Here is a 13,670-nt window from a genome sequence, read left to right as displayed (position 1 = left end):
TTTGCCTTTATATTTGAATGAGGACATAAAACATTGACAGCTTTTGCTATTTCAACCAAAGTACCTTGTTTGAAAGCAACGGTGTCACACCGTTGCTTCCGAGCAACAAAATCCTCAAGAACTCCGAGTAATACTTCTTCCTCAAATGCTTCCCATTTACGCCTTCTTCCTTTTGGCTCTTGAGTAGCATTCAAAATATTTTCGTTATCCATACCTAAACAAAAAATATTTTAATGAAGGAAAATACCATACAAATAATCAATTTGCATAATATCCAATCAACTTGCATAATATCCAATCAACTTGCATAATATCCAATTAATTTGCATACCATCCAATCATTGTGCTAATATCTAACAAATGCATGATAAAAAGGAATACTAAAATAAAATGTTATCATTAACACATATAGCTAGTTCGGTTGCTGGTTCCTAATTGCTCTCCACTCATTATACATTTCCTGAGCCATATCATTCCTCATTGCAGTCCACTGGTCCGATGTTTGAACACTACCAACATATTCACCTTCTTCTGTATTTTGTCCATCTTCTATTATTGGCAAATTCTCCATTGGATCTATAGACATCTCTTGCCTAATAAGATTGTGTAGTAGGCAACAAACGGTAATTATTCGACCTTGTGTCCTTATCGGATAGAAAGATGGACTCCTTAGTATCGACCACCTTCCTTTTAGCAAGCCAAAACAACGTTCAATTACATTCCTTGCCTTAGAATGCTTCATGTTAAAATATTATTCCTTATTAGAAGGTGTTCGTCCCTCCCATTCAGATAAATGATAAGGTATTCCTCTATAGGGTGCAAGGAATCCTTCACCATTGTATAACCACCATCTACAAGGTAATAACAACCTAATGAAAAAAAAAACAGACCTTATTAGTGTTTTGTAGTTGACAAACAGAACTAAACCTAACTTACAAAGTTGAGACTAAGTAATAGTCTTACCCGCTGATACCTTAAAACCATTAGGCCTACTAATTGCATCATGTAGCACTCTAGAGTCTGATGCGGAACCCTTCCACCCCGGAAACACATATATGAACTGCATATCTCTTGAACACACACCTAACACATTAGTTGCGACTCGACCCTTTCTTGTTCGGTATCTTGGTTTGTCAATTTCAGGTACATGCACATCAATGTGTGTTCCATCCAATGCTCCCAAGCAATTCTTAAAAATAAAAAATAAAAAAGTTTTTGTTAATTTATACAAAGGGAATGAAGAGTTAAAGCTTAGGGAAAATGACAAAAATTTCTCATCATACCTTAAAACATCGCCACCTAGGATCTGTAGAATCAATAGGCACAGGCTGGGGGACTTTTAGTAGGATACCTTGTAATCGCAAAATTCCTTGCAATACGCTATTAAAATACCTACTTATAGTCTCTCCCGACCTATAAAATCTACCGCCAACACTACGATTCTTAGTATGATGTGCTAATATTTGTAAAGTCATACACACCTGTTCCTCTACAGACACCAAACCATCAGTTTTTACCCTCCCATCTTGACGAAGTAAGTCGCATAATATGCCAAAAGTCCTTCTATCCATTCTCAATTCGTTGACACATTCAGTATCAGTATTCCCTATTATACCATTCAGATAACACAAACTAATCTCTCGTCTAATAAGTGAACGGTTAGTCAATGTGGGTCGTTCAACATGTCTCTGTTTGCCACGTAGCATCATCACCACAAGAATCGTACAAATACAAATTGTCTCCAAATAAGACATCTCTAACAATAAGATCAATAAAAGCTTCCTTCGATCCATATCTATCCAAACAAAAAAAAAACAATAGTATGAGGATTGCTATCATTCCTAGGCATTGCATGTGAAGAGGGAAATTAAAGGACACCTGTAATGCAGTAGCCTTAGCCTTAGCCTTCTGTTTATGCTCCTCTTCTCTGCAACAAACAACCACAAAAAATTGCAATTCAGCATCAACCCCACACCATACAAAACATTCACATTGTAATATCATGGTTATAAACCAAGTACACACACACACACTCATGGACAAATGTGCAAAATACACATACATACTCACACTCACACTCACACTAACACACACACACGGACATACACACACACTGCACACACACTGCACACTGCATACATACTGCATACATACACACACACACACACTGCACACACACACACACACACTGCATACATACATACACACACACTGCACACACACACATTGCACATACACTCACACTCACACACACTCACACTCACACTTACACTCACACTCACACACACTCACACTCACACTTACACTCACACTCACACACTGCACAGTCACACACACACACACGGGGACAGAGTGCAACACACTCTTACCCTCACACACACACTCTGTTTTTATACTCACACACACACACGCGCGCGCACACACATACACACACTGCACACACACTGCACACTGCATACATACTGCATACATACACACACACACACTGCACACACACACACACTGCATATATACATACACACACACTGCATACACACACACACTGCATACATACTCATACTCATACACACACTGCATACATACATACTCATACTCATACACACACTGCACACACACACTGCATACATACACTACACACACACACACTGCATACATACTCATACACACACTGCACACACACACACACACTGCACACACACACACACTGCATACATACCGCATACATACACACACACACACACTGCATACACACTCACACATACACTGCATACACACACACACTGCACACTGCATACATACTGCATACATACACACACACACACACTGCATACACACACACACTGCACACACACAGTGCATACACACACACTGCATATACATACACACTGCAAACACAGTACATACATACACACACTACATACACTACACACACACACTGCATACATACACACTGCAAACACAGTACATACACACACACACACTACATACACTACACACACACACTGTATACACTACACACACACCCTGCAAGTACACACACACTGCATACACCCTGCATACATACACACTGCAAACACACTACACACACACACTGCATACATACACACTGCAAACACTACACATATACACACACTACATACACTACACACACACACTGCATACATACACACTGCAAACACAGTACATACATACACACACTACATACATGCACACACACACTACATACACTACACACACACACTGCATACACTACACACACACCCTGCAAGTACACACACACTGCATACACCCTGCATACATACACACTGCAAACACACTACACACACACTGCATACATACACACTGCAAACACAGTACATACATACACACACTACATACACTACACACACACACTGCATACATACACATTGCAAACACAGTACATACATACACACATTACATACACTACACACACACCCTGCAAGTACACACACACTGCATACACCCTGCATACATACACACTGCAAACACACTACACACACACACTGCATACATACACACTGCAAACACAGTACATACATACACACACTACATACATTACACACACACACTGCATACACTACACACACACCCTGCAAGTACACACACACTGCATACACCCTGCATACATACACACTGCAAACACAGTACATACATACACACACTACATACACTACACACACACAGAGACACACACACACGCAGACACACACACACAAGCACAAAGTACTCCCATTGTTGAAACCCCAATTTTTAAAAATCGAAAACAACATGTGGGTAGGACTTCCAAGTTTTACAACATTGACATCCTAAATTCCCAAGTTCCATCTCATCTTATGAAAAGCCCAAATCCTAATTTCAATTTCACCTAAATATCAAAACCCTAATTTATTCAAGTGCAGATCTCTATGATTCAAAAATTATCAAACCCAAAACAATCAAATCACATAAAACTCAGTAAAATTACCTTCTACAACACAAATACATGCAATTAATAGAAGAATCGAAGTTTACCGTACAACTCAGATGAGGCGAGCAGATGCAGAGACAGGAAGGCGCTCAGAGGAGGGTGAGGAGGAAGAAGATGAGAGAGCACGGCAACGAAAATGAGAGGGAACGTAGAGATGAGGACGAGGGAAGACAGGAGGAAGGGACGAAGGGACGAAGGGAAGGCAGAAACTCTCTCGGTTTGCTCTGGCTTACGAATCCGCTGGGTTTTGGGGTTGCTCGCGAAGACCACCTAAGGAGGTCTTTAGTCCGACCGAGTCCGGCTTAAGCTCATTAAAGCTAATCCGGTTGCACACCAAACACAGGACTATAGTCCTGTCCAGTCCAAGCCTTGCTAATCCTGTCAAACAAACGTGCCCTAAAGAGACATGAGTTTTGTAATAAGTTATGGGCTTTAAGTTGGCTTTGGTTTATTATATTGTCAAATATTTTCTGCATTTCGATTTTAATTAATATAATTTTATGATTAATACTTATTTGGTCCTCAGGGTACTTAAATTGAGGATCTTAAAAGAGCAGGATTGTCAAAGTTGATTTGTTTGATTTCAAATTTGTATTTGACAAAAATTAAGTATAAAACTTTTCGCTTATAAATAATAAAAAATACTATTAAATTATAATATTAAATGATGATATTGCAAAAAGTTAAAAGCAGTCATCCAATGAATTGGTAGTTGGATTAAGCAAGTTTCGACCTTTATAGTGGCATTAAATTATATTATCAATTCTCCCTGGTCATTGTCTTGCTGTCAATCAAACCAAATTGTCTTCCCTCTGCCGTCTTCCCTTGATTAATCCCCGTCCCAGAAGAAATAAAGCACCCATCCCAGAAGAAATAAAGCAACTTCAAATTTCACCACCACAATTCATCACCACAGCCATCATCACCTCCAAGACAACTACTCAGATGGGCCCGAATTCACCGCAACAACAGCAACAACCCAACAATAACAGCCATCCAATCAGCATGTGGGAAGCGAACAAGGATCGGTTGGGCACCATGTACCAGATGATCTCAGAACCCCCAAGACTTCTAAGCAATGCAGCAGGAAAACCCTCCTGCTGCATCTTCAGAGTCCCACAGAGCCTTGTCGAGATAAACGGTAAGTCCTACAACCCCCACATCGTCTCAATCGGTCCTTACCACAGAGGAGAGCCACGTCTCAAGATGATCGAAGAGCACAAGTGGAAATACTTGGGCTCTTTGCTTGCAAGGACAGAGCCCAAAGGGTTGACTTTAAAGGACTACTTGAAGGCCTTGGAGCCATTGGAACAAAAAGCTAGAGAGTGTTACTCAGAAAACATAAATCTTAGCACGGATGAATTTTTGGAAATGTTGGTTCTTGATGGTTGCTTTATAATCGAATTGTTTCGAAAATTCGGGCTTTTGGTTCGGTTCGAGCGTGACGATCCTCTTGTCAACATGGTTTGGATAATCCCATTTTTGGCTAGGGATTTTCTTAGGCTTGAAAATCAAATACCCTTCTTTGTTCTTCTGACTTTGTTTGATCTCACAACAATGGAAGAACATAAAGAAAATGGGAAGTCATTGTCGTTGCTTGCCGTGGAATTCTTCAACAACCATATGCAGAGGCCTGATAATGTCATTCAAAAGCACCACAATCTTACAGGCATGCTCTCTCAAACTTCAATGATATTTTAAAATTAATTTTTCTGTTTTGTTTTTGTTACTTGAAAAGTGATCCAACGCTTAATCTATCTTAATAGGGGCGGAGGGAACATAGGTCCGGGGTTGCACATGCCCCCTCTCAAATTTTTCCGTGCGAGATGCTTAATTATATTAATCTTGTCAAAATCGTGGCAACATACCGTTCTTAAGTGCCCTCCTCTCTTCTTTGTCTTCTCAGGATCACCTCTTACGTCTAAAACTTTCTTAAGTTGCATGTATTCTTGTAACATAATAAGTATTAGATTAGTGATTAATACACAGGTAAAGGAAATAAATAAATAAATAAATAAATCAGGGATTTATATATGTATCAAGTTGAAAAATTAGCTTGGTTTGTCAAAAAAAGAAAAAAAAAGATGAAATTTTGTTCAAGTGCCTATCTTTGTTCGATTTCTGGCTGCACCCATGACCCAAACCCTACTCTATTTTCTTGCCTCCATAGCGGTGAGTTCAATAATTTTATTTAACATATGATTCTCATGAATTTGGGTGTAACGAAGGTGGAAAAATAGACTAGATTTTGGGTCAGGGGGTTTCGTGGGTATGAACCTCAAGCAAGGCATCAGGCCATTCTTGCCCGCCTGCTTGGTTTGTGGGAGATAGCCCACCCAATAGGTGTTGGGGGATTCAATCACCTAAATAGGCAGAGCAATTTGTAGAGGTAGAGTTGCTCTTAAAGTAAACCCAATAACTTTTTTTTTTGTTTTATGGAAAGAACACTAATATAATATACAATATTTTTCTCATATTTTTACACAGATTTTCTTCGGTACATGAATTTTCTGCCCCTCTATACGTTAACATCGATGTTTAATACCTTGTTTGCAGGTATGCATTTGCTTGACTTGTTACGCTCAAGTGTTATACCCCCAGGCCATGAAGAGCCACGTAGCAGCAACACCATCCCAACACATACCATCCACTGTGTCTCGAAGCTTCGCCGTGCCGGAATCAAGTTCAATCCGGGCAAGGACGAAAGCTTCTTGGTGATCAAATTCAAGCGCGGTGTCATCGAAATGCCGCCTATAACAATCGACGATTTCATGAGCTCGTTCTTACTGAATTGTGTGGCCTATGAGCAATGCCACAAGTCAAGTTCTAAGCACATCACCACCTACGCCACATTGCTCGATTGCCTTGTGAACACATACAAGGATGTTGAGTATTTGAGTGACCGTAACATCATCGAGAATTGCTTTGGGAACGATGGGGAAGTTGCTCGATTTATTAATAATTTGGGGAAGGATGTGGCATTTGATATGGATAGATGTTACTTGGCTAAGTTGTTCAATGATGTGCATGACTATTATGGGAATAGTTGGCATGTTCAATGGGCTAGCTTCAAGTACACTTATTTTGATACTCCATGGTCCTTCATATCTGCGTTTGCTGCTCTGATTTTGTTGATACTCACCTTGATGCAGACCTTCTACACTGTTTTGAGTTATTACCATATTTGAAAACTTAAAGATATGGTTTTTGATATATATATTTATTCATTTTTATAGTGTTGATGCTTACCAGTTAGGATTATAATATGACATTAAGGTATTTTGATATGTTTCAATTCTACAATTAGTGTCTTATATATATAGGGATAGAATCAAAGGACAATTTTTTTTACAAATATTTCTACACTTCTATTTGGGCCCAAAAATATTGTTTTGGGCCGAGTTTAGAATTATTCTCGGCCCAGTGTTGGTTGGGCCGAGTTTAGAATTCTTCTCGGCCCAGAGGCCGTGTATAGGTATCGTTGGGGGTTATCTAGCTTATGGGCCGTGTAGTCGAAATTGGCCATATCCCATCGGGGAATTGGGGATGTGGATAAGTCATATCATGAGAAAGAGTTTCCACAGGATTAGGATGCTGGAAATGAATACGGCCTGATAACGAGTTATGTTCAAAGTCCTAGTAGGAGTAGGATTGGCCGATATAAAGTTGAAATAGGGAAAAGAGGTATAATCCGAGAGTGATTGGGATTCAATACAGGTTAGCTGCTATAAATAGGGAGGGAAGGCATCGAAACAAGCCCCTCCAATTCAACACACAAATTGCCCTGCACATACCCTCGCTCTACGCGAAACCTCTCAACAACCTTGAGATTTTTGTTTTCCTTTTTTTGCCAACACATCTTCAGTTTGGATAAACAACACTGTGAAGGCAACCGACGAACATCTTCAGTTTGGATAAACAACATTATTGCCGTAAAATCAGCCGACCGTGAAGCACCTTCAGTTTGGATAAACAGCACTGCGACATGGCCGATTGGTTATCTATCCAAGTCTCGGTTGAGAAGGATTTTCGAATCCTTATCGGCAGAGGTCATCTCATTAGCCTCTTCGGCGAAGTGAGGTGTTACGAGTTACTAGGCTCGACACATCGAACGCCGAGTTGTTTATGATTGGTTATTCGCAAGTAGGTTTTAGAGTTCGGCATTCTGATGGCCGAACCACTTTCACAATCAAGACTTATATTTGTTTTGAATACTTATGTCCCTATACTCTGGTGTTGATTTGGTGTGCTTATACTCTTACGAATATAATCACTGTGATCGAACCCGGTGCTGACGATTTGTGAACTTCGCAGAACTAGTAGCTTTGTCTTCAAGCTTTAGAACCTGAAGGCCGATGCGTGTTTCTTCCTCAGCCGCAGTCACAAGATTGAGAAGTCAGTCGCGCACTTAATGCAACATCAACAAACTTTACTCCTCGGTCGAGCTCAGCTGACGAGTTGGCACACCCCGCATACGATCGAATGACGTAGTTAGCTTACTAATTACTCGGCCTGCGCGCCACGTAGGCTTGGTAGTTTTTAGGGTTAACATTTTGGCACGCCCGGTGGGACCCAATGCTAAGACTACGAAGTTCATGACTATCGAGACACGATCAGTAAAAAAGAAAACAACCATGAGAAAATCAGCGACCGATCTGCCAGTTCAAAGTCTTGGACAAGAGGTGTCACATGCGTGAAATCCTATCGTTGCTATGACCCCTAAGGCTGCAAGTGTGACACACCGAGAAAAAAAAGTGTGCCTCGGTGCCCAACCTCTAAATACAGAAGTACCCAACCGAATCGTAGGCGTTTTCATTGAATGAATAGTGGAGGATTGCGATGAAGATGGTGGTGAACGCTCGGATCCTCTGACTAGGTCTTTTCTTCGAAGACGACTTGACGAGCAATCTTGAAAAGTTGAGCAGATAGCGGGCCACAAAATGAACCGTTTGCTTGAAGTGATACAAAGTAATGGTAAGACCCAAACCAGATTGCTCGATATAATAGTTAGTAAAGTCTTTGAAGAGAAACCTGTTGATCAGGCTTAGCAGCTTCCACTTAAAGGTAATTCCCTACATGCCGAAGTAGTATCCACTCGGCCCAAAATAATTGACTTAGACAAAAGGGGAGGATCAAGTAGTAGGTCAGATGGATCCGACCAGAGAGTGGAAGCAACACCCGTCGATATGACCGAGGTCCAGCGGATGATCGATTCGGCCATGAAAAAAGGGCCGAAGTTCCCTAAATTCATCCACATGTATCCAGCTTATGTGGAAAAGTTTGAATATCCTAAAGGTTTCAACATTCCAGATTTCAGCCTTTTTGCTGGAGAATCGTCCTTATCCTTGTTAGAACATGTGGCTCGTTTCACTGCGCAATGCAGAGATGTTAATAGTGACTTTCACAAACTACGGTTGTTCAACTTTTCGTTGACAGGCTCAGCATTTGCATGGTATATCAACCTCCCACCTAATTCTGTCTAAAGCTGGGAGGAGTTGGTCGAGAAATTTCACGAACAGTTTTATCAGCCAGGGATGGAAATGTCAGTTTCTTCATTGGCTAGGATGGCTCAAGCCTCTGATGAGTCACCCATGGATTATCTTACCAGATTTAAATTGGCTAGGAATTGGTGCCGAGTACCTCTCCCCGAAGTCAAATTTGTTAAGCTTGCTCTGAACGGACTCGACATGGAGTACAAAAAAAAATTCCTGGGGGCAAACTTTCGGGATATGTATGAATTAGCCCAGCATGTCGAGCAATATGATTATTTTCTCCGAGAAGAGAAGATCTCGAAATCCCCATCTCGAGGGACGATTTACAAAAATCCCACGGTCAGTTACGCATCGACTGAAGGCGAGGATTTTTAATACGTCAGTGTGGACACGGCTGAGATAGTAATAGATAAACCATACGTCTGTAAGGCATTGACTCAAATTAATTCCAAGGATGCCAAAACCCTCTCGGCCATTGAAGAGACAACAAAAACATTGAAAGTTTACACTTTCGATATCACAAAGGCCGAAGCAATTTTCGATCAATTGTTATGAGCAAAGATCATTAAACTTCGGCCAGGGCATAACATTCCCAAGGTCGAAGAGCTTAAAGGAAATACGTATTGCAAGTATTATAACTCGACCAAGCATGCCACAAACAATTGTGTCGTATTTCGTGATGATATCCAGAGCTAGATTGACAAAGGCAAGCTAAAGTTTCCTGAAAAACGAATGATGGTTGACACAGATCCATTCCCTTCGGCAACAGTTGGCATGGTAGACGCCCGTTTGCCCAAGAGCAAAGGGAAAGAGAAGGTCGGGTTTGCCCCAATACAACACATCCTAAAGAAACATTCCCAGCCACGACTCAAGAACTACCTATTTTCCAATACGCCACCTACCAAGTTTTCAGGACCGGCTATAGTTAAATCCATGTTAGATTCTAGCGAAGAAGAAAATGATAAGCCAATAATTTTGTGCAGCAGTTGTAAGGCACGCGTTGTATTAACCGAACCCAAGGAGAAACTACCTCAAACTCAGACGCCGACGTCACGACAACAATTAATGACCACGGCGGCACCTTCAAAGGAACCTAGTGAAGGCCAGCGCCAGAAAGTGTTCGATAGGCTTGGCCCCAAGAAATAGACGGACGACCCTACCTCGGTCAGACAACACCTGATTTCGACGCACTGTTTTATAACGAGGATTATTATTCACGTAATTCCAGTAGCTCAAGCTCATCAGCGAATCCAAAAACCTTCAGGCCGCCTGAACGACGTGACTAACATTGGTACAACTACAATTCTCCCACCAGCATGTATACCGTGCTTTCCAAATCTCAGAAACGTTGACATCAACGTATAGATTGCATGGCTCGACGGCAGGCGGCCCAGACTGTTTTGGCCACTAAATGGCAGCCGAAAGAAGCGGTAGGGAGCGGAGATGACCGGCCAATAACAATAATCATGGCTGAGTTACAAGGGCAGAAGGAAACCAATCGCGACTTCGAAACTACCATCGAAGAGTTCGAGAAGCGCATCAAATTCCTCATTCGGCCCAGGGAGATGAAAGCTCACTTCGAGCAATTTAAGAAAGAGGCCGAAAGCCAATTGTCCTTGCTACATTTGAAAGAGCTGTTAATCAAAGTTTGGCAGAATCTGCACCCCCTCTTCCTTGGCGAATCTTTGGAATACATGAAAGAGTTTCACAAGAAATATTCTGTCAACGATTTGTATGGTTTACCCAAGGCGTGCCAAGAAGCTCTTGACCTGACACTAACTTGCCCCAATGTTGAACAAATCATCCAAAAAACCACTGATCCAGCGATGAAAGCTAGATTCTAGCACATACGAGAGGCTAAGGTTCTCGGCTTCTGATAAGCTCATGTTTATATATATTTTACATCAAATTCACTTGTCTTTTCTTAGTTAGTTCCTTATATTTTTGAGCTATTTACTTTGTTTTTGTGTTTTGTGGGATTTTTCAAGCAAATAAAAGAAAAATAACACAAGTGGGATTTTAAGTAACAAATTCGTCAAAAATGCCTGTGCAGATCAGCTGACTTTGGAAGCAAGTTGCGAACAGCTCAGAATGAATTAGAGAATGAACCTTATATGTTCGGAAAGCTACGGATGTCTATTTTCTGGAACATTTCACGGATTGTTAATATCATTTTTCTAGAAGAAGTTATGGCCATTTTAACACTAAAAGGTTACCAAGAGGCTGAGCAGTTTGTAACTGCAATGAAAGCAATAAACCCAATAAATCTAGCAGCCAAAACTGATGCAGCCAAGAACAAGTCAGCTGACACTTATTCAAATATAAAAGGGAATGGAATTGAAGATGAGGATTAAGAAGGAGTAATTGGCATAAAGGCTACCTAAAGAGTTACAATTGTTTTACAATTTCCTCTCACTTATTGTCATCACTAAATGGCTATTAGTGGGTGAGTTAAGGAGAAGAAAATGATGCAGCAAGAATTGGTTTAAAAGCAGCGTTGGGGAAGGAAAGAAAGAATGAGGATGCCTCGGTCGATTTTTTTTCGGTTTTATCTTCTCAAACTCATGTCTATCTTTTGTTTTTATTTAAGGATTCTGTGTAACTAATTTTTAGTAGTTAGGGGCTGTTTTGAAGCCCTAAATATGATTGCAAGTTTGTTATGACATTTCGTTTGAATTACTTTTATGAATGGTTGAAAATTGGTTCACTACTTGTCTCATTGATGAATTCTTTATTTGTTTTTTATGGATGCATACGTAGTAAGCATATCTAGGATTCTAACATTATGAATATATGTGTGCCTGCTCTTGTCGAATGAGGACCTACATATGTTTAAGAGTAGTACTTGTTCATTGCGATTAACATGTGAACCAATTTCTAGGATAAGTAAGACAATGCCAGTAGTTACAATGCCTTGTGATGACTCAAACTCTTTTCGTTCTTAATGATTTCTACTTGTTAAATCTATGAACACGCCATTCTAGATTGCATGCTAGGGACTAAGTTAAGTTGAAAACGCTATTCTCTTAACATACTACATAAGAAAGAGTAATAGGTTGAGTTCTACCATTGAGCCAACTTGAGCATCTTCATCCTGAAATAAAAGGAATTTGAATGAAACATAACATGTTTGCATGATTATTTGGTGGTGGATAGCAATTCCCCTAACTCGTTTTTCTTAATTTATAAACTATTTAAAATTTGTTTCTATCCTATTTTTGTTCAATTTAATTTAAATAGCAAATCAACTCCAAAAATCCCAAATATTTGTGAGAGTGTAGCTTTGTGTGTCTAGTGTTGTCATATAAAATTTCGTAGACTTTAGATAATCGTAAGTTAGTCCAATTATTATTTTTTGGTGGCTGGTCAGTATGGACAGCAGCCCAGTTTTTGTGACATTTTAAGTAGGTAGATAAAACAATCTTTTGCTGGAAATACCCTTATTTTCATATGCTACAATTGACAAATCTTAGTGTTAATAAGGAAAATCAATAGGACATTTGTGTGCTACTTTGTGGTGTGCATTTAATCCTATCAGCTTAGAGGTCGACCCATACATGGACATTGACATAGCCGAACTCCCTTTTTCTTTCGAAGACCTTTAACACCTTCAATATCACTTCGAAGTCTTCTCGGCCGTATCCTTATTTGGTTTGACGACCGATGAGAAAGATCGGGTGGCACATCTGGACGCCTACCTAGATACAAGGGACAAATCAAACACCAGGCGCATGTAAGCCCGACGACGACAGTCAAAAGGACACAAGGCCGGATTACATGGCACAAGAGCAAGAGGATGTTGCGACACACAATAATCAGGCCGAGGATGCTCTAACACATGATGTTGTAGTCCTCACTAACCTGAAAGACAACGACCAGGATCCAATGGGCCCTTCAGTCCTTAAAAATATGGAAATCAGCATGGTCCATGTTCTACCTGCTGAATTCCAGCTGACTACACACCAACCAAGTTCCTTGGATGGCGATGTGGTCGTCGAGGAAGCAACACGAGTTGATTTCGTCACCATCACTGAAGATGAGTCAGCAAACAATGACGATAAATTTAAAACAGCCTTGGACATCTTGTTTCACCGTCCCTCTTCGGCTGATCTTCAGCATGTAAAACCGTTGTATGTCACAGCCCACATTGAAGGTTACCCAATCTCCAAAATTTTCGTCGATTGTGGGGC

General features: G+C 40.5%; 1 protein-coding gene and 1 long non-coding RNA gene across 2 annotated transcripts; one reads left to right on the top strand and one right to left on the bottom strand.

Annotated features, from left to right (window-relative positions):
- Positions 1-1,549: 1,549 nt before the first annotated feature.
- On the bottom strand, positions 1,550-1,932 carry LOC139190092 (uncharacterized). Its single transcript, XR_011574086.1, has 2 exons — positions 1,879-1,932; positions 1,550-1,795 (listed from the first exon to the last, which is right to left on the bottom strand). It is a non-coding gene; the product is annotated as an uncharacterized lncRNA (long non-coding RNA).
- Positions 1,933-4,733: 2,801 nt separating this feature from the next.
- On the top strand, positions 4,734-7,223 carry LOC103449401 (UPF0481 protein At3g47200). The gene is made up of 2 exons (XM_017336609.3): positions 4,734-5,657; positions 6,545-7,223. The coding sequence occupies exons 1-2, from the start codon at positions 4,934-4,936 to the stop codon at positions 7,174-7,176; spliced, it is 1,356 nt and encodes a 451-aa protein (XP_017192098.3). The 5' UTR covers positions 4,734-4,933; the 3' UTR covers positions 7,177-7,223.
- The last annotated feature ends 6,447 nt before the right edge of the window (positions 7,224-13,670 follow it).

Source organism: Malus domestica, chromosome 12, assembly GCF_042453785.1.
Source record: "Malus domestica chromosome 12, GDT2T_hap1".
Lineage (NCBI taxonomy): Eukaryota > Viridiplantae > Streptophyta > Magnoliopsida > Rosales > Rosaceae > Malus > Malus domestica.
Note: the sequence above shows the minus strand (reverse complement) of the source record. Positions and strands in the feature narration are given on the sequence as shown.